Consider the following 24,844-nt stretch of genomic DNA (forward strand, 5'->3'; position numbering starts at 1 on the left):
GTGTCACCAACTATAGAAATAATGACATCATTTATGAATTAACTTTTGGAGAAATAAACTAGTAAGAAAATGACGTTATTCACACTCACTTCTCGCTCCTGTTTCTTTTATCTTTGTAGATGGCCATCAAGAAACTCTATATGTTGATTGAGATGGCAGCCCAGGGTGACCGTGGTGAAGCTTCAGAGGCAATATACTCTCGCAAAGAGAAGTGACTTACTTGGGACTCGAGAACTCTTTCAATCCGGAGGAAGAGGAGTTACCCCTTCCCCCTCCGTAAGTGACAGGAAAAGTACAGACCTATCACCTTCCTAGCAGCAGAAACATATAATGACTTCTTTTTTTTTTTTTTTTTTTTGACTATACTTCAACTTGACCATAATAATATTTATCTGCTGGGAGCCACATAAAAAGGGCGTAGACAATCTTATTGATCAATGCATAGAAAAAAGTGAATACCCTCTCTTTACAAGCCAGTTTTTAAGAGTGATCTCTACCTAAAATTTGTATCTAAACCACAAAGACAAACTGTCAAAAACTAGGCCTAGCACCCCAAAAACCCAGAAATAGCTTCAGGCTGCAGAGCGGCCCACTGACCACTAACAATAACAAGATATTGGTTAAGAAAATAGTAAAAGAGGAGCTAGTGTTCATGGGAGGAGTAAGCACATTTTACCATATTTTGTTTATTCAATCACGAAATTCACCCCATCTTTATTTCAAAAAAAAAAAAAAAAGTCCAGGCTGCTTTCTTTTACTGCATTGCTTTTCATTAAAGTGCCTGCAATGATGGCAGCTTATCTTAACAAGACTAGTCTCACCCAAAAAGTAGAAGCTTATGACAGAAAATGATGAAGTGAAGAAGTGATGACTACAACTGAAAAGGAGCACTCAGAATGCACATATCATAGAAAACCCTATCAACTTCGTAAAACTTGTAAGACCTTTTCATTTTGACATCTTTTAACAAAATGATTTTGGAACAAACAAAATGAAGTAGAATCCATGTCTGTCGTAATCACATATGAAGTACAGCAAAAGCTCCCACCATTCGTATGTTGCCCTAACTGGTAAGTGCAGAAGAGACAGCTGCCGCAAGAGAATCTTCAAGTATGAAGGCATCTGAAGCAGAAGATCTTTCTGTAAGAGTTACTTCTTTACTGCCCTCATCCATTCGAACAACTTGAGCAAAGCTCTTCGACATCTGCTTAATGAAATCACCGGATAACGCAACAGCATTTCTGTGTTCACTATCTCCAACTACTCCAACACCAATCAGCCCCACTTGCTGTTTCGCCTTCCTTTCTTGCATCGCTTTCTGCCGCTCTTCGTAGAAATCAAAATCATCTAGAATGGACATCTCTGTTTCATAATTCTTCAAAATGTTCAACATCTCAATACCTTGCTCTAATTTCACCTGCAGTATTTTAATTCAAACAGAGGTGCAGAAACAGTAGCTGTAAGCAACTAAAAGCACAAAAGACATAATCTAAACACACAGTATACAAGAGATACACCTAGCTAGAAGAAGAAAAAATATCAAGAGAAACATGATAGCTAGAAATATTTAAATCAAAGGCAGATGCCTAATGGTAAAGAGTCTTAAAGAAAAAATCCTTTAGTTCCTCCACATCCATTTGTAGTCCTCAAAACCCCGATAATTTCTCTCTCCATATCAAAACCTTCTTTTTCTTTGATTGCAAGTTATACACACACTAAAGGTGCCCTTTGAGTTAGAGCTCATTGGAATATTTTAAATCTTTTTTTTTTATATATCGTAGGAGAACTTTACTCAGATTAATTGCACGTTGCAAACGTATACTGTACAACAATCCTCACCGTTAATCAAACTCCTACAAGTAACTGACCCCACCCGTCAGAACCAGTTACCAGGTAATCCAGGAGCTTTCACCCCTGACAGGCTTATTTTAAATCTTATTATGGAACCAAAGAACAATCAGCAACCACACCTTCCACCCTCAGCCCAGTGGCAATAATATCAAATCCTATCATGGAACTAAAGAACAATGGATTCCTATATTGGCAAGCATCAAAAGAGTTCTGCAAAACTCCTACCTCCTGGGTGTCTCGACTATTAGTTACAGGCTTGTTGTCATTATTCTCAAGAACAATGTGACGGAACTGACTATTTGGCACATCTTTGATTATATGCCACTTGACAACAAACTGCCCACTCCATTTATCTTGCTGCCAGTAATCCACACTCTTGTCAAAATCAACAGGTCCAAGCATTTCAGCCACTCCACAGAACTGAGCACTGGCATTCACCTGCAAATAATTGCAACATATATATGGGTGCTTTTAAGGCATATCAATATCCTGCCAAAATAATAGGCATAAATAAAAAAATAAATAAAAAAAATAAAAAATAGAAAGCACTCTCAAAAAAAGTACATCAAATGCAACAGAATCTACAGCCAAGCACTCTCCCATCCCATGGCACCACCAGTAGCATACAACTTCTCAAGTCCTCATTAATCTCTTCAAAGTTCAACATAAATGGTCAAACCCAAATCCATTGTCTATTTTCAATGCAAAAATAATGCAAGTCAAAAAACTCTTGGGCAGGAATCCTTTCCTTGCAAAGGACATGATACAACAGTGGTTTCAACCATAACAACTAAAATGATGCACATGGAACTCAAAATGCTTGACAAAGGTAGACCAAATAAGCTCATCGCATTTCTTTCAGAAAAGTACACGTAACCCCTAATTTATGCCACCAGCCGAAAATCGCCTAATGATATTTCACTGGTTCTTCACCAACCCTAATTGACAGCAATTATTCCGCAGAAAATATTATCACAAAATATACATACCAAGCTATGTTCTTTTCCCTTAAAAAACTTGATGATCAGATATTTACCGAAAAGAATAGGAAGACCGGGCAAGTATCTTGCTTCTCCTTGGCTTCACGATAAGCGGCATCCAATTTTCTATTCCCATTTGGTGTGCTGGCCCAGACACCATATTTAATACTCTTGTGGACATTATCTTCACTGTAAGACTTAATGATGAAGAACTTGGCATCCTTGAACTCGGTGACAAAATCTGGCCGGTTGTATGAATTATCTGGGATGTTGGCAGTAGATGTGCTCCTCTTATTATTGTCAATTGAACAATTATTGTCAGCTGTTATTTGACTCTTTGGCTTTGAGGCTCTTGGTCCTCGGTTCTGCTCACTAAGGATATCAGGAGTACCATTACAATTGCATAGAGAACCACTACCCCTGAGATGTCTTCTGCTATTTTCAATTGAAAGCCAGCTCCGACTGTTTGCTCCCAAACCGGAAATCGATGCACTTCCAAAGCTAGAGCCCTGATTGAAACCACTGGGCAGATAGCCTCTATTATAGGAGTTTGAGCCAGATCCCAACCCATACAATGACTTTTGCTGTTGAGAAGCCTGAAGAAAATTACATAGCATTGTCACTTTAGATTACACTTTATTTCACCTAAGTTCAGATGTCAATGAAAGATAAGCAAACACTGCAGTCACAAAGAAAGACAAGGATGGCAATCAAAGCATTAATGACGTCCCACTACAAAGGCTCAAGTTGGATCTTCCATTCTTTTTTTTTTTTTGATAAGTAATAACCAGTCTTATTAAAAGCGTAAGGCGCCCCAAATTACACCGGGAGTACACAATAGGATCACCTAACTAGAAAGGGAAAAACAAACAAGAAAATCATCGTAGCTAATTGACACTGGAAAGACATGCGCAACAGTCCAAAGGTACAAAGTACAAAAACAAGAGGATAAAATGTCTTCCAAGGATCCCTCCAAGTCCTCAAAGCACCTATTATTTCTCTCCCTCCATAGACACCAAAAAAGCAAGTAGGCACTATCTTCTAGACCGCAGCACTCCTCCCCCTCCTCCCTGTAGACCGCCAACAGGTGAACAAATCGGAAACCCATCTCTGCAACACCCAAGACAACCCAAACCGACCAAAAAAGGCACTCCACAAAGCATAAGCTACCGCACAATGAAGAAAAAGATGATATATTGTCTCCTCACTTCTCTTGCACATAGAGCATTTGTTCGTCACAATCACATATCGCTTCCATTCTTCAATTCTTCAATTCTATTTAGATAAATTTGGCACTCCAGGTTTGAATCCTATCAAATTTCATGATGAGTGACAGTGCTGTCATTTTAGGACAGCACTGTATGTTGTTTTTTCATTTGCAGAAAAGAAAAGTAATAAGTACCAATCCCCATACCGATAAATAATTTTTAGAAGCATTGATCAGTAATTCAAAAGTTTCCCAGAAAAATGGAGACATTCAACTCTTAATTTTCTTCTTGATTTACTTACATTTTTCTTTTTCTTTTTCTCTTTAATAAATTCCCATCATTATTTGAAATGAAGGGCTGCGGGTGGGATATATTAAAATGAGTTTGATCTATACCATAGATGACTTATATCATAGACAAATTCTCCCCTTGAGAAAGGTTCCAGCCTTACTAAAGGCAGGCGTCCTACTGAAGGGCTCTCCCCTACAAGTAGGTCCCTGCTCTACAGCAGCAAGGCAAGGATCGGCCCCCTAATGTCAAGCATGTTGAAGATAGAAACTATTTTATTCTCTCCCTAATTTTATTCTGATTTTATTTACTCTATTATTCTGATTGTAATCTCTTAATATTTGCTTTCCTTAATAAGCTTCATATTCTCTACTATTTAAAACTATGTAACTCTATGGAATAACATCATCGAATAAGAGTATTTTCTCTTCTTCTCTTCCTTCATTATTCTTTTCTTCCCTCATCGAGAAAACATTTTGTCTCTTACTTTCTTTGAAACACAACCATATTTCTCTTCATCCCAAACTCCTCTCTAGGGAAAAGTATGAGTGAAGAGGATTTTTTGACCATGTTATGGAGAAACAACAGCTTACTAATGAGTTTCCTACTGAACTTATTGATAAGTCATCGACATCACCTATAGAAGAGTTGAGAGTTTATTCCAGGTGCCAAAAATCGTAAGACTATTCTTGATGCTATATGACAAGCACCTGATCCTGACTACTTATATGAATCTTGATATTCTTGATATTAATTATGTAATGCCTATTTTCGATGATATTAATCTTCCCATTATACAATACAAAGGAGTAAGATCATGCACACACCATCCCATATTTGTTTCCTATCAGCACCTTTCACCATCATATTGTTCCTTTGTGTCCAAATTGTCATCTACAGGAGGCACTCAATGATCCAAAGTGGTGGATGGCAATGAAAGAAGAATGAAAGCTCTTCACAAAAACAAGACTTGGGATCTTGTTAAATTGCCTAATTCGACCTTTGGATGCAAGTGGGTGTTCACTGTCAAGCATAAGGCCGATGGCTCTGTGGAATAATACATGGCTGACTTGTTGCAAAAGGTTTTACATAAACCTATAGGATTGACTATGAGAAAAAATTTGCTCCAGTACCAAAGATAAACTCAATTAGAGTTCTACTTTCTATAGCAGCAAACTTGGATTGGCCTCTCCACCAATTTAATGTAAAACAATGCATTTCTTCATGGAGATCAAGAAGAAGTATACATGGAAATTCCTCCAAGACTGGAAGGTTCATCCTCTATGGGAAAAATGTGCAAACTAAAGAAAGCTTTGTATGGCCTAAAACAATCTTTAAGAGCATGGTTCAAGCGGTTTCCTGGGCTATGCAGAGATTAGTTACAAGCCAAGTCAAGCTGATCATAAACTTTTTATTAAACATTCCACTGAAGGAAAGGGAACAGCATTGATTGTGTATGTTGATGTTACAAGTATGCTTTTACTTTTAGCATTGTAATATGAGTGAGGAAGGGAAGGAAATGAAGCTACATCCTAAGAGCAGGAAAGAGATTTTTATACTATCTACTATCAACCATATCCTATTAGTTAGAATATTCCCTAGCTTCCTCTAAACCTATAGAACAGAGGGCGGTCGTAGATCAGAGAACTCGCCTTATTCCACTACCAGCACAAGAAGTAGCTCTCGTTCCTTCTTGTGCTTGTAGTTCCATAAGGCTTCCTTACTGCTTTGCTTATTTGTACGAGCTAGTAGTTTGAGTAGTAACGGGAAATGATGATAAGGATATACAGAACTTAAAACACACTTGCCAACAAATTTGAAATAAAAGACTTGAGCAGTTTGAAGTATTTTCTAGGCATCGAGGTCGCAAGGTCAAAACATGGAATATTTATCTCCCAAAGAAAATATATCATTGATCTTCTCAATGAAACAAGATTGCTCGGATGTAAAGCCAATGATAATACAGTGGAGGAAAATGTTAAGTTGGGAGAAACTGGTAAGAGTCCTCTGGTGGGTAAGGGTAGATATCAATAATTGGTTGGCCAGTTGATTTATCTATCTCACACCCGCCTAGACATTGCATATGTTGTTAGTATAATGAGTCAATTTATGCATTCTCCACGGGAGCCTCATATGAAAGTAGTTTGCAAAATCTTCATTACTTAAAATCCTCACCAGGTAAGGCACAATTGTTTTTCCGACATGATCATTTGAAAATAAAGCCTATACAAATGCAGATTGGGCTGGTTCGACTATGGATCAACAGTCCACAGCAATATATTGTACATTTGTGGGAGGTAATTTGGTTACATGCTGTAATAAGAAGATGTGAAATATTATGGTTGAAGATACTCTTGAAAGAGCTTGGGTTTGATTCCAAGGATTCTATGAGATTGTATTGTGACAATAAAGTGGTAATTAATATTGTTCACTATCCAGTCCATCATGATCAAACCAAGCACTTTGAAATTGATCTGACACTTTAAAAAATAAAAACTCCAAGCAGGTATCATCTGCACACCATATGTAAAGGTGGGAGAATAACTTATGAATATCTTGACAAAGTAGTGTCTAGCAATGTTCTTCATTCAGCCTTATGCAAGTTGGACATGTGAGACAACTGCCTCAGCTTGAGGAGGAGTGTTGAAGATGAAAACTATTTTATTCTCTCGCTGATTTTATTTACTCTATTATTATGATTGTAGTCTCCTAATATTTACTTTCCATACAAAGCTTTGTATTATCACCTATTTAAACCTATGTAACCGTATGGAATAACATAATTGAATAAGAGTATTTTATCTTCCTCTCTTCATTCGTTCTTCTTTTCTACTAAGCAATGGAAGCCTCCACTTGTGAAAGCAAGAAGATCAGATCAATTGAAAGCGAACCTTGCTTTCATTTGAGAGTTTACTCATCCGATCCAAAAGTGGGCTGCTAAGGAAGTTCTTGAGTAGAAATCAGTACTACAGTTCCAATACTAGATAAAATAAAAAATAAAAACAGAAGTCATTGGGCAATGTTTTGGACCAACACATGGCAACTCCAATCAAGCATATATAGGGAAATCCTGTTACATATGAGGGTTACACCTAACAAGTACATTGCATTATAATTAGCATTATTTTTTAAAAAATTTCTTTTGTTTTGATTGGTAAATAATTCAGACCCCAATGGAACTTAAACTCATGACCTCATCAACCATTCCATTCACTGTGAAAATGCCATCTAGCCCAAAGGCTATTCTGGCCATCAACTACGAAAAAAAAAAAAAAAGGAAACAAAAGCATATTGTATAGTTTGCAAGCTAAAATTTTGGCAAGTTTTTATAAACCTGAATCTCAGTGCAATCCTAACAAAGAATGGTGTTAGAAAAATATTATCTTTCTGTTAGTCTCTTTAATTTTTTGATATGTAAATGTTTTCATTAGTCTAAAGCAATAAAGGCAGTCGGAAAAAATAAGTTTGAGTTATCTATTGGCTTTACTAATTCTAATGCACTTAGTCCAACTTGCAGACTCGCATCCTGAAAAAACAAGCATAACCTTCCAAACAATATTTTGACATTATGCATATATGGCCAATGTCTTTTTCATTGCATGAAGACAGTCCACCAAAATAGCTATGTGGCTTCTAATGTAAATGCTTAGAATAAATTAAAAACTGAGGCAGAATACAAGTAATCAGGACTTGAAAAATCTCAATTGGAAAATATAACATTTTGCACCTAGAGTAATATCTAAATTTTCCCTTTGCCCTCACTTTGGTAGGAGAAAAGGAACCAATGTCTGCTATATTGTCAGTTAAGAAAAAGTAAAATAAAACAAGATCTTCAAAAGAATGTCCACAAACAGAGATGCATATGTAAGAGAACAAACCATTCCAACATTCTGTCCAAATGATCCAAGTGGGCCAATAGGCTGTGGAGATACTGGTGGTGAGAATGGCATCAAAGACCTCTGCCTGTCTGAAGGTTTAGACCAATCCGACCAAAGTCCTCCAGATCTTAACCCATCAACTCCTTGCTGAGAATCATGATAACCTAGACCACCAGGGAAGCTGCCTCTGTTGAAGGATCCCACAGGAGGATAAGCAGGCCTTTGTCCAAAAATCATTCTATCACATTGTTGGTCAACACTTACTAAGCTGGTCAGCTCTGACTGTGAAACTGGAGTTGGTGAAGTAAGGTATGGCATGCTAGGAGGAACTAACTGCTGGTAATAAGGTGGCCCAGAGAATGGAAATTGCTGGGGGGAGTATATTTGTGCATCTCCACCTACAGAAGGCAAAGGTGTTGTGACTGGGGAATATGGTCCATATGGCATTTGTGGATTGTAGCCATATCCAGAATGGAACAGAACAGAAGGATTGTCATTGTAGACACCCTAATTAAATTCCCAATAAAAAAAGAAAAACAGTAAGTTTAATCTGAGAGAGGACATGCTAACATGAGGAGGAGAGAAAAAATACTTACAGGGGATCCGATTTCCAATCCCTCAGCATTGACGTATGGAGAATATTCATCCCATTCACCATTGGCACCATCATAACCTGGAGTTCCATCACCCAGATAAGAAAATGGAACTTCCTTTTCTAAAAGTGTTAAGTTTTTTTTATTTTTGATTAATAAGTAGTGTCGGTAAGATAAAGCATAACCACAGGGATACAGTAATACATTGCCATTTAGCCTCTAACCATAATAAGAAACTTGTTCATTCTCCATAACAAATAAATCTTAAAAGCTTGATCCTATTTACAGGACTAATGATCCTGACTCGATATTCTATCATGTAATATTATGCTCCTTCAAATTATCCAATTTTCACAAATTAAATACATTCATTACCTAGATTGAAAGGATAAAGAAATTCATAAACTCAAATTTCAGTGCCCCAATGACTAACTAAAATTTCTTAACGCAAACCAATTACAAAAGAAACAACCTTTTTTTTTTTTTTTTTTTTGATAAGTAATTACAAAAGAAACAACTTTCAGCCCAAAGTCTAAATCTAACAACTGGTTTTTCTATATTCAGCTATTGGATATAGATATCTGCAAATTTCATAAGAATTCAGAATTAATTACACTATAAGCAAACTTCAAGTTTGATGTACTGCACCTACACCTACACACATCCAGACAAATTAGTATTAGATGATTGTATTAAAAAAAAAACAGGAAAAGAAAAGAAAGAAAGGAACCCAGTATCACTGATTTTCTTTTTCCTATTTTTTTTATTAAGTAATAGAAATATCATTAAAAGAACAACCAAGATATACAGGAAGTATACAAGAGAAATGCATATTTAAAAAGAGAAAAAAAAATAACAAGAAAAATCATTAAAACTAATCACCAATGGAGCTAAAAACACAGCTGTCCCAGTATTTAGAACAAAATAAAATAATTTGGACTTAAGCTCCTCCCACGTCCTCTCTCGGTCCTCGAAATTTCTATCGCTTCTTTCCCTCCAAAGGCACTACAAAAGGTGAAAGGGAACCATTTTCCACACGATAGCACTATGAGAGCAACCAACTATCCACCAGCAAGCAAACAAATCAACCACCCGGCTAGGTATAACCCAAGATAGCCCAAAGTGAATGAAGAAAGGATTCATAAGGCGCAAGAAACCTCACAATGGAGAAGAAGATGGTCCACAGACTCTCCATTCCTCCTGCATATGTAGCACTTATCAAACACGATGACATGATGCTTCCTAAGGTTGTCTATGGTAATGATCTTTCGTAGAGCCACTAACCAAGTGATAAAAGCCACTGTCAAAGGAACCTTTGTTCACTAAATACTCTTCCAAGAAAAATGAATGTCATCATTACGTACAAGGACCCTGAAAAGAAGCTAACATTGAACATCCTTTTGTTTGAAGGGGCCCACCAAAACTCGTCTTGCCCTTCTCGTCTCACTTAATAGGAATACAACAAATTGAAGAATGAAGCCAAGACATCCACCTCCCAATCGTGAACTGCTCTAATGAAGCTTACATTCTACTAAGGGAAACTATTAGAAATATCCAAATGAACTGCAACCGAAGCATCCTTCACAAAAGCAATACTACATAAATCCAGGAAATCTTCCTTAAGGGCCATCTTCCCACACCACACATCATCTCAAAATCAGATTTTACAGCCATATCCCAGCTCAAATTTAGTACAACTAGAAAACATTCTCCAACCACTCATAATATTCTTCCATAGCCTCACCCCATACAGCCTAGGGGAATCAATAGAACACTACCCACCCGAAGAACTACCAAATTTAGAATCCACAACAACTCTCCCCCATGCCTCTCTCATGCACATTGCTTCACAATCATTTTCCTAAAAGAGCACAATTAAACATCCCCAAGTTTCGAATCCCAACCCTCCCTCAGAAATTGGAGAGTAAACCTCGGACCAACTAACCAATTAATATTTGAACTCTTCATCTATTCCACCCCATAAGAAATCTCGATGGAGTTTCTCTATGCGATTTGGCACACCAACAGGAAGGGGGGAAAGAGACATGAAGCGCGTAGGTAAATTGGAAATTGTGCTCTTTATAAGGATTATTGTTCCACCCTTAGACAAAGACATCTTTTTCCAATTAGCCAACTGACACTCAAATCTTTTTCTACTACGCCATCTCAAATAGACTTTGCCTTGTAAGAGAACCCTCGTGGAAGACCACGATACTTCAGAGGCAAAGAGAAAACCTTACAACCCAAAATGCCAGCTAGCCTATCTATATTATCCACACTACCCACAAGAACCAATTATGACTTAGCTAGGTTAACCTCAAACTTGAGACAACTTCAAAACATAAGAATAAACCACACATATAGCAAAGGTATCGTCCGCGAACAACAGGTGTTATATATTAACCACACCAGAGTACTTAGACCCCGCAGAGAAGCCTAAGAGAAGACCCCTATCAACAGTTGCAAAAATCATTTTACTTAAATGTCTCAATGATAATAACAAATAGAAAATTAGACAAGGGGTCTCCCTGTCTCAATACATGAGAGCTATTGAAGAAACCAAATAAATTGTCATTCATCAAAACGGAGAAGCACACCGAAGAGATGCAATGCGATATCCAAGAGCACAATTTCTCTCCAAATCCGCACCTTCTCAACCAATACAATAAGATTTATCAATTGACATGATCATAAGCCTTCTCAATATCCAGCTTGCAAAGCAGCCTTGGTTCACTAGATTTGATCCTACAATCCATACTTCTTTGCTATTAGCACTGAATCAAGGATTTGCCTACCTTTAACAAAGGTATTATGGGATTCGAAGTAATCTTCTCCATGACCTTTCTCAACCTATTGGTAAGGACTTTGGCAATGACCTTATAACTCCACTCACAAGACTAACAAGCCAAAAGCTCTTAAGATTAATAGCCTCAGATTTATTCGATTTGAGAGCAATGAACGTGGCATTAAGGCTTCTTTCAAACTTACTATAATCATGAAAGTCATGGAACACCTCCAGAATGTATGTATTGATCACATTCCAACAAACTTGGAAGAAAGCCATAGAAAACAATCAGGACATGGGGCCTTATCACTGTCCATATCTTTCACCACCTCTACGACCTTTGTCTCCACAAACGGATGCTCTAACCAAGAGGCCTCCTCCACATATATAGAGTCGAAAGCAAGGCCATCCAGCTTGGGCCGCCAGATTCCCCCAATGTATCACTAGGAAAATGGGTGACATTGAAATCACCTCTAATGCACTACAGCATATCCCACCAACTAATTAGGCCAGCTAACTCCTCCTAAAGAGACCTTCTAACGCTATTAGAATTAGGCCCATAAACTCCCACAAAAGCCCAAGCAAAGCCATCTTCTACATCTCTAAATGAACAAGCACTAACAAGCTCCCCACACACTCTTCAATCTTATCCACAACCCTCCTATCCCACATAAGCAATATTCCACCGGATGCCCCTCTTAAAGCCGAGTAACACCAATCCACATGTTGACATCCCCACAAGCTTCACACAACATTGCTAGAAATGAGCTCCAGTTTAGTTTCCTGCAAGCAAATAATGTCTGCCCTCCATTGCCTAAGGAGGTTTCTAACTCTCAAATGCTTGTCACCCTCATTCAACCCTCACATTCCAAGAAAACAACCTCCACAACCCTTTCTGACCACAGCAAGCACGGCCATTGTTTACATAATAATTAATGGAACAGGATAACCTTCTTAGTTCTTTATTAACTTTTTTCGCCTAGGTTCAAACAAGAACCTAATCCCTGCTCAGAATTGCTCACTTCAATGGCCACACTAAAGCAAGGTGCTCCTCTTCAAATGATCGTGCAAAAGCCCCACAAAATAGCAAATCTTCTTTACTATATGCAAAACCCAGGTTGAAGGCAACGTCCCAGCTTTTTTCTTATTCTTTACTATTTGGACAGAACTTCAATTGAGTGGGCTCCACCTCCAAGAACATATCCAGTTCCAAACAAGGCGAGTAACAATGGTGTCACACCTACCCACTCCCCCCACAACACCCCCAACCAACTCAAAAAACTCAACACCTTTATCCTTACTTTTCCCCTTCACCGCTTCTTTGGGATAAGAGAAACCCCCCTTGGCAACAACAGCCCATTTTGGGTTAGCCAGCATAGCGCTCGATTTGGAAGAGAGAGCCTCTTCAAAAGAAAATTCTACGAAAAAATTGGAGGACTCCTTCACTTCGGAATCTCAAGAAACTGGACCCTCTACCCTGCCTTCTTGCAAACCCGAGTAGGCTCACCTCCAAAACTATTGTTAGTTCCCAAGGGTTCACCACTGAAAGCTCAGAAGAAAAGGGTACCAAATCAACCACTTCACCGACGAAATTTGTCGAGAGGGGAGGGATGACCGCGTTCTTTAACCGCAAAACTAGAGTAAGCAACTTGGACCAAAGGGTTCTAGCCACCAATAAGTCCACCAAAGGAATCTGTAACGCATTCTCTAGAGCAAACTTGGCACCAACGACCGACAGCAAATCCATCAAAGAGCCACAAGAGGGTTGACGGGTTCTTACCACTAGCTACACTATTAGAAGAATCGGTAGACCTTGCTCTACGATTAGCTTGGTACCAGTGAGACCTCCTAACCTCTGCTTGCCTGAGCAGAAAAGGATCTCTCCAAACCGGAAACCAAATCGATTCTTTACCAGACACAAGGCCCTCCCCAGCCCATTTCTTCAATACCCACTTTACGATGGACTTATGAAATGGACGTGTCAAGTGTTGAAGGGGCTTAAAAATAATCTTCTTAACAGCCTAGGTAGGGCTGTAAAAAAGCCGAGCCTGGGCAACTAGTGCTTGTGCGAGCTCGGCTCGTTTGGTTTCTACCCAAGGAGAAAACCTTGTGTGAGCTCGGCTCGACACAAGCAAGATTTTTTAATTTTCTAATTTAGGTATAAAAAAAATTAAAAAATTAGAAAAAAAATAAATAAACCCATGGAGAAGATGGAGGCCATGGCAAAGGCCTCACTCGCCACCACACTTTCTCTTCTGGTTCTCGCCCATTTTCGAAGGCCTCACCAGCCTTTGACCCTACCTCTTTGTTTCTTCTTTGTAGATCCATGACTGAATGTGGGTTTCAGATGCCATGGTTGCAAGAGAGGAAAGATTTGAAAGTTAGCAAGATTGGGTGGGTGACATGATTTGGGTGTAACAGTTCATTTCAGATTTCACTGAAAAGGATGTTGCATAAAACAAAACAGAGAAAAAGAAAATTAATGAGAGCAAGAAAGAAAAACAGAGGTGTGTTGCATTATGGAAGAGAAATGACATATGTGGACTTTAGAAGATGGAAGGGTCAGATGTGGTGAAGAGTGACTGTCAGAATGGGGAGATGTGAAGTTAGCATAAGGAAGAAAAATGGAGCGGAAAAAATGTTCCAAAATTCCAATCAAGAAAGGAAGTGTTGTGTTCAAATGTAGCTCTTGAAAATGAACCAAAAAGCTCTTAAAAATGTGTCTTTTAGTGGCGTGTACAAATGAACGTAACTCAATAAAGAAAGGAAGTGGCTTGTACAAACTGAACCAAAAGGCTCTTAAAAATTCACCAAAAAAAAAAAGTAGAAAAAGGATACCGAGTATAATTATCGGAACATTATATACATCAAACAAAACAAAATATTAGGCTATATCAGTGTTTGGTTCATATCTAGTGTTACCTTTGGTTCAATTTGTACTAATAAGGAACCTATTTTTACTTTACAGAGAGAAGTACAACCTATTAAAAATCAGGCTATTACTACTTTTTAGTTACTGCTACTTATGGCAGGTCACATGTACCATTTTAATTTTATTTATTTATTTGTACAACTTAGGAATATCTCTTAATTATAGAGTTCATATGGGCCAGTTAACCTAATTTTAAAACTTTCTAATTAAATTTAGTCTCTAAGTTTTTATGTGATTTTAATTTAATATTTATGTTTGCAATAAATAAATAAATAAAGAGAATGCTACTTGAGAATGCTGAGTAGCATTTCTCTTTTGATAATTAGGTCTTTAGATTTTTCATTAATTTTAAATAGAACATTTCATCAATCTATCGTCCAAAATTAACGATAAATCACACTACACCATATTTAATTTGTTAGATACTTAGATCATATTTAATCATTATATCTAAGCATCTAGATATTTAATCATTGTATACTTACGTGATTCATAAATTATGAATCATATTTATACTTAAATCACATGATCTATGATCATATAATAATTGGATCAACAGAGATATGATCATATCATAAAATGATGGTATGACGCAATGTTAGAATATATGATCTAACATTGTGCCATATGATCATATGATAATACTTAGATCATATGATCGTATGATTTAATGATCATATGATCGTATGATCATTTGATATAAATTCTAATGATAATACATACTTGATGCTATCATCTTATGATATGAATTCTAATGATAGACTTAATTTGTGATTATAAGAAACACATTGTTAATCCTAATGCTAATCGCTTAATTTAGGATTACACAGTATACCAATCACATTGTCATTGTATATAATTATATGAATAATAATAATAATAATAATAATCATGCTTAATTATTATTATATACTTAAGCTAAAATAAGCTACAAGTATTAACCAAAATTATGTGCTTATAATGGATCATACTTAATCATATGAATTGTTAGATCATATCACCTATTGTTGTTAGATCATACTTAATCATAGAAAATAAGCATTGTTGATATGAATCATATTATTATTACATTAGAGCATTCATAGTAGCCTCACCAAATTTTACTCACCAAAATAACGAAAAGTATACTTTTAGTTATCTTAACAACTTACTTTTTTAAAGCACCCCAACAGCCTTACTATTTTAACAATCCACTTTTACTATTCCATTTAAATATTCTTTTCCAAAGATTTGTATATTCTTTTTTTAACTATTAAAGGAAGAGAGAAACGAAAAGCAAAAAGGAATAGAGAAACGAAAAGCAAAAAGGAAGAGAGAGAAATGAGTTGTTTAAGCAATAGGTGAGTGAATAATAATTTTTAAATTTGATGAGTACTGTTCACCTCACTACTTTTTTTTGTTAAAGTGGTGAGCCTAAAAAGTGAATATTTAGGCCATTTTGGTTAAATTGCCTCACCAAAAAATAGTTTTAGTGAGGCTGCAAGGAGTGCTCTTATATAATAAAGATACATGGTGTCATATATATCACTTAAGATTTAATATCATATAAATTGTTATATCATATGTTCATATGATAATACTTAGATCATATCTTAGATCATATGATCGTATTGATCATTTGATATAAACTCTAATGATAATACATATGATCATATCATCCTATGATATCAATTTTAATGATAAGGGCCTTTCTAGCGAGACTTCCAATTTCCATGGTGGCCTTTTGGCCAGCATTGGATCTGGGGTTTCTACGTGTTCTATTGAAGCTAGCGGTGGTGCGGCGCGCTAGGGTTCAGTGTGCTTGTTATGGAACGCAGTTTCTCTTTTGAAGCTAAAACCTTCTGCCTTTCGGCAAAGGTTGGGTGTCTTATCCTTCGTCTGGAGGAAAGGAGAAAAGGATTCGTGGGGTACATTTTCACGAGCATTCAGTGTTCGTCGTGGTTGGTGGATACGGTGGAAGCGGCGATTCAAGCTCAGGTGAAGGAAGAAATCACCAAATCTTACCGTGAGGGTGATAAGGCCACGATGGTCCACAGGGGAGGTAATAAGGCCGGAAGGTTCTTTGAGGTGTTGGTGTTGGCTGAGGGTCGTCGCAAGGGAGTCATTTGGCTTCCGAAGGGACGCTTTGGGAGGGGCTGGCGGCGTTTTGCGGGAGAGCTTCGGCAAACTGTTGGCAGCCCAGTTCAAATTGTCCGATACGGCGAAGCATGGGGTTCCATCTTCGGTGGGGCTTCTCATGGATGCTCCTTCTTTGGGGTCGATCCCGGGAGGTCTTTAGTGGATGTCCTTCGATCTACTCTGAGCGTCGAGGCGAGAGCAGTAGACTACAAGGTGTGTTACTCAAGGTCTCTCGATGTATTTCCAGGGTTGTCTTGCTTTGAATCGAAGTTTGACAGTCTTGGGTTGCGTTCTACCGTGGATTGCTTTGCGTTGGAGTGCTTGCCTACTCCTATGGTGGTGGCGGCTAGGTCTATGAGTTCGAGGAAGAAGAAGAAGGGTAAGATCGGTATTAGTGGGTTGTTGAGGCTTCTAGGGAAATCCAACTTAAGTTGGACCAGGTACGTGCTGGGGTTGCCTCGAAGCCCAATCGCAGGAGGAAAAGGGTTCATTTTTTGGGCCTAACCAATTCTGTTTTAGGTTGCGTTTCTGGGTCGGTCTTTGAAACAGGGTCGGGTCAAAACTCAGATCCGGGTCAATACTCGGATCCAAATCAAAACTCGAACCCAGGTCAAAAATCGGATTCGGGTTTGGAGCTGGGTTCGAATCTAGAATTTGTCTAGAATTCTTTGCCTTTGAAGCCTGTTTCTACTGTTGCGTCGCTTTTGGTGCCTTCTCAGGGGCTTCCTCTGGTCTCTGAAGCTGTTTTGGAGCCGTTGGCTAGGTCTTCTTTGAGTTTGCAGGTTACGGGTTTGGATTCCGGCAATGGGTCTTCCCCGGCGGAGTTCTCTCTCTCTCCGATGCGAATTCTAGGCGAGTATGTTGGGTCTGCCGGTGATGGGCCTTCTCAGGGGGCTGCTCTGTTGTTGGATCCTAATTTTTTTGTCCCTTCTGTGGAGGATTTACCGGCAAGCCCTTTGCGCAGGGACTGGGAGGATTCTTTTTCTTCGGTGCCTAAAGCCCGCCTAGGTGCGCCTGTGTCTTCGGAGCTTTCTGATTCGGTGCGTCTTTCTGTTCTCAAAGAGGCCTTCTCTGTTCCTTGGGAGGTGGACTTTCCGGCAAGCCCTCTTTGCAGGGATAGGGAGGTTCCCTTTTCTGGGGGAGAGGAAACTCAGGTTGTTCGTCCTTCTTCTCCGGCAAAAGATTTGATTCGTCGTGGGTTCTTTGGTCCGAGAGCTGTCTCTCCCTCTCCGGTGGTGTTGAAGGAATCTTCCTTGTCTACTAAGGGAAAGGACCCTAGTCCGAAAGTCTCTCCCACTTTGCTGGTGGAGGTTCATGTAGGCTCTACTATCTCGCCTACCTTTGGGGTGGCTGAGCTGGGTCTTCATTCACCTGCTGCTACCTCTTTGCTCTCGCCTCAGGTCTGCACTTCTCTCTCGACTACTTCCCTTTCCGATGGGGCGGCTGAGATGGCTAGGAGTCTTAGCCATCCTTTTCCTCGCATGACAGAGAGTGGTACTCCCATTTATTCCTCTGTTTCCACGTCCCAACTGTGGTATACCCGGAGGGTGAAGGAAAAAGTCGCAAAGCAGCTACATAAGAACAAAGACCTGCTTGCCGAGGTTGTGGTTGATACTTCGGTGGAAGGGGAGGAGGACTATTCTGATAGGGTGCTTGATGCAGTGAACCTCGCTCCCGTTGTGGGGTTGCCTTGGGGAGGTGAAGATAAAAAACTTCAGGACCTTTTTTCCGTCATTGAAAAGAGGGAGCCCGTGGTTGAAGCTTCTGCTCCTAAGGTTAAGGGGATGAGGGAGCTCAAAAATCAGGATTGCTCCATCTCTCCGGTGAAGGGCCAGCGTCGGCAGGGATTTTTAGGGTCGAAAAATGCATTTTCCTTTCCCCCTGAGGTGCACAAGGAATCCCCCTGAGGTGCACTAGGGTTTTTCTTGGGTGTTTGGTTAGGCTCCTTATATACTTTCTTGTGTACTTAAAGGTTTTTCTGGGTTTTCGGTTTGTTTTTTTTTTTTTTTGATAAGTAAAAAATATATATCAAAAGCGCAGAGGGGCGCAACCCATATACACGGGAAGTATACAAGAGAGCGCCTAAGAAGAGGAGAAATGAAAGAGGAAATCAGAGAAGCTAATTACTAAAGGAGCTAGCCAAGCGGCTGTCCAAGAGTAAAGAGTAAAGAAGAACAGATGAATCAATTCCTCTATAGTCCTAGTAGAGTTCTCAAAACATCTAGCATTTCTTTCAATCCATATACACCACATAAGACAAAGAGGAATCATCTTCCAAACTACCGCACTTCTAGCACGGCCTCCCGACCACCAACAAGAGAACAAGTCCCTTACTCTGCCAGGCATAACCCAATGCAACCCAAACCGACTGAAAATAGTGTGCCAAAGAGCTCTTGCGGTTTCACAATGGAGGAGAAGATGATCTACTGACTCTCCTGACTTTTTGCACATACAACACCACTCCACCGCCACAAGGTTCCTCTTCCGCAGATTATCATGAGTCAAAATTTTGCCAAGGGCCGCGGACCACCCAAAAAAAGCCACTCTCAAAGGCACCTTAGAGCGCCAAATACTCTTCCAAGGAAACATCTCATGGCCAAAATTAGACAAGGCCTTGAAGAGCGACTTAACCTCGAATTTACCTTTCCTAGACGAGGCCCAGCAAATACGATCCACCGTACCTACAGAGATCTTGCACGAGTACAATCGCTCAAAAAAAGGAGCAACCAACTCCATCTCCCAATCCTGAACATGTCGCACAAAAGTGACATTCCACTCTATAACCCCACTCCTCAAAGTTAAATTGTCCTTCACCCAAGCTTCTTTGTGTCTTGCAATGCTGAACAGAGAAGGGAAAGCTTGCTTCAAAGGAGTTTCCCCACACCAAGTATCATGCCAAAAACGAACTTTCGAACCCGCCCCCACCTCAAACCTACACCCTTTGGCAAAGGAACTCCAACCTTGACGAATATGCTTCCATACACTCACGCCATGAGAACCCGAAACCTCCTTCGTGCACCACCCGCCTTCCTGTTCTTCGTATTTGGCTTTGATAACCTTGCACCAAAGAGCCTCACTCTCGTTCGCATATCTCCAAAGCCATTTGCCCAAGAGAGCTTGGTTAAACTGATGCAATTTTCGGATACCAAGACCACAGTAATATAAGGGACGGCAAACTTGATCCCACTTTACAAGATGCAACTTAGCCTCATCTCCCATTCCTCCCCACAAGAAATCTCTTTGGACCTTCTCAAGCCTTTGAGCTACACTCATGGGAATTGGAAACAAAGACAAAAAGTAAGTCGGAAGATTAGACAACGTACTCTTAATAAGAGTTAGACGGCCTCCTTTAGAGAGGTACATCCTCTTCCAACCTGCCATTTGACGCTCCATCTTCTCAATTACATCATTCCACATAATCGTGTCCTTATATGGCGCCCCCAGAGGGAGACCCAAATACTTCATGGGCAAATCGGCAACACTACACCCCAAGATATTAGCTAACACCCCAATGTTCTCCACCTCTCCAATAGCCACAATTTTAGACTTTCCAAGATTAACTCTCAAACCCGACACAGCTTCAAAACATAAAAGAATGAGGCGCACATACCGGATTTGATCGAGAGAAGCTTCACAAAAAATCAAGGTGTCATCCACAAATAAAGAGTGAGAAACCTCCAAATCCGAGACCACCCTATCTCCCACCGAGAAACCTATCAAAAGACCTTGGTCAACCGTAGCATTCACCATCTTACTCAACGCCTCCATGACAAGCACAAAAAGTAACGGCGAAAGGGGATCCCCTTGCCGAATTCCCCTCGAACTGCTAAAGAACCCTTCCGGAGAGCCATTCACTAGAATGGAAAATCTTACCGACATAATACACCATTCTATCCAAGCCTTCCACCTTTCCCCAAAACCACACCTATGCAGCAAGTACAAAACAAAGTCCCAACTTACATGATCATACGCCTTCTCCAGGTCCAACTTACAAATAACACCTGGCACCCCTTGCTTCATGCGACTATCCACACACTCATTTGCAATAAGAACCGAATCTAGGATTTGTCGTCCCCCTATGAAAGCATTTTGAGAGTAGGAAATAACCTTGCCCAAGACAGATCTCAATCTGAAGGCGAGAACCTTAGAAACAATTTTGTACACCCCTCCCACCAAGCTTATGGGCCGGAAATCCTTCATCTCTACCGCATCCGCCTTTTTAGGAATCAAAGATATGAAAGTAGCATTCAAGCTCTTCACCAACTTCTGTCTACGGTGGAACTCATCAAAAACCGCCATAACATCTTGTTTAACAACACCCCAACAAGCTTGAAAAAAAACTTGTTAAGGAGTTTGGTTGTCGGTTTGTTAAGGAGTTTGGTTGGATTCCTTTGTATACTTTATTATGTACTTAGAGGCGCATTGCGCTTTTTTGATATATACTACATTACTTATCAAAAAAACATTTTAATGATAATACTTAATATGTGAATATAAGGCATACATTGTTATTGTTGATTCTAATGCTAATCACTTCATTTGGAATTATTCCAATCACATTATCATTGTATATGATATGATTATATGAATAATATCAAGTATCATAATTTTCATTAAATCATATTATAAACAATTCAAATTGCTGATTCAACTATCATTAGATACTTAATGGTTAGGTCCTTTAAGATATAACCATATGATTAACTTTTATCATTAAATTATATATTATATAGATATTTATAGATATAATTATTTAATTACAGTTTATAGATATAATTATATATTGTATACCAATTAATTATTGTTACTTAATAATTAATATACATTGATTATTGTTAAATTGTTACTTAATAAGTAATAAACTATATAAGTAATGTTTATTAATTAATTAATTAATTAATTAATATTTACATTTATTAATTAATAAATATATACGAGTCGTGGGAATAAGCGAGTCAAGCCTTATATGAGTTTGTTCACGAACCTTAAACAAGCAAGATAAGTTTTAAATGGGTACATATCGTTTAATAATCAAGTATAGTTTCATGTCCATGAACGGCTCCTTTAATAACTGAGTCACACCTAGGCCGAGCCCAGGCAAGCTCACAGGTAGCTTTGTTCATATACAACCTGTGGCCTAGGTTGTAAATCTTGGAATGGGCTTTTTAATACAAAATGGGTCTTAGAATCGTCCAGCTCAAATACATTCAGCCCCTCAATGACAAGCATCAAAGCTTGGTCTGTAAAAATAAAATCTGCATACCTTTCAAAAAAAAATAAAAAATAAAAAATAAAATCTACATAGCATTCAATAAATACCGAGATCTTAACTATCATGATTTTCACAATAAATTGATAAAAGAAACATACCAGAATCCATAGCAATAAAATCTTCTTAAAACTTGATCTAAAAGCATAAACATTAGAAAACGGGTTTTCTCGCTTGACCTTCTTGAGATACATAAAAGTGATGGAAATTGCATATATTTATAGGGTAGAGAGAGGACCGGTTTCCTTAATTCACTGATAACTCAACTTTCCATCAAAGGAGAGTTAATTAAGATGGAAACCACTTCTCTTAATTAACCAACAATTTAAAAGGATTAGCATTAAATAACCTTATAACATTAGAAGTCTAATAAATTCTCATATGTGCCATGTCATGTGGGACATTAAATTCTTAAATGGTCCACGTCCTCTTTGACTTTTTCCAACTAAAATCTCCATAATTGAAGTGTACCACAATAAACCACCCTAACAATTCTATCCTCCTCGTCTTACCTACTTCAGCACTAAAAGAGGAACTAGCCAAACCTCGAGGACAGCTCTTCTAACCCAACAAATCAAATGCAACGGCCCTTGCAAGGGGCTCAAACCTTGCATTACCCAAAGGTCCAAGGGGCTGAGGAACTCACCCGGCCTTCATCGATGCTAAGAAGCGCCCCTCCAGCTGCCCCATCTTTCCCACCACTTTTGAAAATGTTTTCTAGCCACCCCCTAACACCAACTCCTTGCCCATGGACCCCAGAGAAGAGCCTCCTGCCTCAATTGATGGCAAGCCAAACGTCTCAGAAGCTAGGCGATACTCCCCACACCAAGAGAAGACCTGAAGAAAGCCATCACCTTTCTCATCTTGGTGGCAAATATTTTCCATCCCCACCCTTCTCGCCCCTCCAAAATTATGATAATGCCTCTACAGCCTCCCACCGCATACTCTGCCAGCTCTAGATACCGACATGATCTATTAGCCCCTCTCTAGACAATAAATGCCTTATTCCCCTCCCTTAATAAACTTTGTAACCTCTGTCTTACCAACTAACGACTCTGCCATGTTTTTAAGCTAGGCAACACTCCATTTACCCAACAGCACAACACGGGCTAGCCCTTGTCCTCTCTCCAACCGAAGAAATGATCCCCCTTCATCCATCGAGACCTCAAAAGCTTTAAGCTCAACATAAAACCAAATCACATAGCCCATTGTCAGCAATCTCCACCGAATACAACAATCACCCAACCCCATAAATGAAATGCAATAGAAACACAAAAGAAGAAAGTGTTGGCACGTGCCTACATGCACTGACGAGGGAAGGGGGTGGGGAGGAAAGGAAGAAAATTCTATCAAATATTTTTGCACTACCACAATCTTTGGCATAACCCACAAAATCCTAGACAACGAGAAGATAAAAAAAGACCAAAGCCCCATGGAAATAAGGCAATGAAGTAGAAGATAACCAATTATCACCCAATTGCATTTGCAAGGAAAAAAAAAATCTAATAAAATCTTTCCATGCTTTCTTAGCTTATCCGCCATTTAAGATCTTACCCAAAGCCACTGACAGACAAAAAGGCACTTTTGGGAAATTTTTACTTGCCAAATCCTTTCCCATGTGTAGACAGCACCCAATCCCCACCTCAAACTTTCACAGCCGTCTTTTTCCTATTTAAGTCAGGAACTAAAGTAAGAGCGAAAACAAGACTTGATAAACTGAGTATAGCATATTAGCTATTAACCCACCTAGACAAGAAAAGAAGTTTCATACAGTGTGGCCTTAGTTTGTAGAAAACTATTAATTTCTCTTCATAATATAGAACTATGCATTTTCATTTTCAAAATAATCTCTTGGGATAACTTAAGGTGTACACAGCCCTGAGTGTATCCTAGTTATGCAACAAATTTTTTTAGAAAGTAAAACAAATTCATTAAAAAGCGCGGGATACAACTCAAGCACATAGGGAGTATACAGGAGAAAACACTCAGCAAATCAAGCAACAAATATGTATAGTATAAGCCTTCATACAAAAACAAAAGGATCCTTGTTGGATTACTCTGCAAAATGAAAATCCATTCTAAATAAAGCTTGAAAACCATACACGAGGAAGGTGATCACCACAAAGTGGCGTAATTTTAAGGCTTCCCCAGAGGAATGAAAAACTAACCTCGATAGTAGAAGGGCTGGGCCTGAGGAGCATAGACATCAGGTGGGTAAACAGCGCAATCTCCTCCTGAACCAAAAGAGCCTGTTTGACCTGCACCATCCCTTCGAGGGACCATTTTGGCAGCATCCGGAGAAGAGTTAGGGGAAACTGACCTCTCATTTTTCCCTGAATGAGGCTGAGAACATGTATACAGATGAAATATATCACTAAATATTTATCTCGATAAAAAAGGCAATAAAATGGAATAGATGGAAGGCGGTTGACAAGTACCAGTTCCTTCTTGTTATCTGGTTCAGCAGGTTTTTCTTCTGCATCCATGATCAGTATGCTCAGTGACTTAGTAGAGTCTTAGAAACACAGGCAGCTCAAATTATTGACCAACCAAACCTAAATTCTGGCATACGACACATGCGGATCTGGTCCAGATGAAGCCGACCAGGACAACCTGAGAAGTTCTCTGGGTCGCCGGTTCCGATGGTTGAGCTGCGTGAGTCGGATCTATTTCCGGTGACGCCACGCCGAGATGTTGAAGAGGAGAGATTGGCAGTGAATTGTTTTGAGATGGAGGTGTGATAGGATCCTCATTCTACGCTGGTTTTTCTTCTTCAAGGTAGCCAAATCGCTGGTTTTTCTTATCCAGTATCGTGCAGAGGCTGTGCGAAAAGTGGTTTTTCTTATCCGATTCTACCATGCGTGAATTCTAGATGGTTCTGGAAAGATCATTTGGCTTGGCTACAAGAGGTTGAAAGTCTGGAAAGTTCATTTTGTTGATGC

The 24,844-nt window shown here is 39.1% G+C and overlaps 1 protein-coding gene across 1 annotated transcript; it reads right to left on the bottom strand.

Annotated features, from left to right (window-relative positions):
- Positions 1 to 884: 884 nt before the first annotated feature.
- On the bottom strand, positions 885 to 24,844 carry ECT5 (evolutionarily conserved C-terminal region 5). Its single transcript, XM_059600833.2, has 7 exons — positions 24,341 to 24,844; positions 24,071 to 24,245; positions 8,802 to 8,878; positions 8,206 to 8,712; positions 2,888 to 3,427; positions 2,077 to 2,289; positions 885 to 1,417 (listed from the first exon to the last, which is right to left on the bottom strand). Exons 1-7 carry the CDS (start codon positions 24,386 to 24,388, stop codon positions 1,064 to 1,066), a joined length of 1,914 nt encoding a protein of 637 aa, XP_059456816.2. The 5' UTR covers positions 24,389 to 24,844; the 3' UTR covers positions 885 to 1,063.

The sequence above is a fragment of the Corylus avellana genome, chromosome 6 (assembly GCF_965113065.1).
Source record: "Corylus avellana chromosome 6, dhCorAvel1.hap1.2, whole genome shotgun sequence".
Lineage (NCBI taxonomy): Eukaryota > Viridiplantae > Streptophyta > Magnoliopsida > Fagales > Betulaceae > Corylus > Corylus avellana.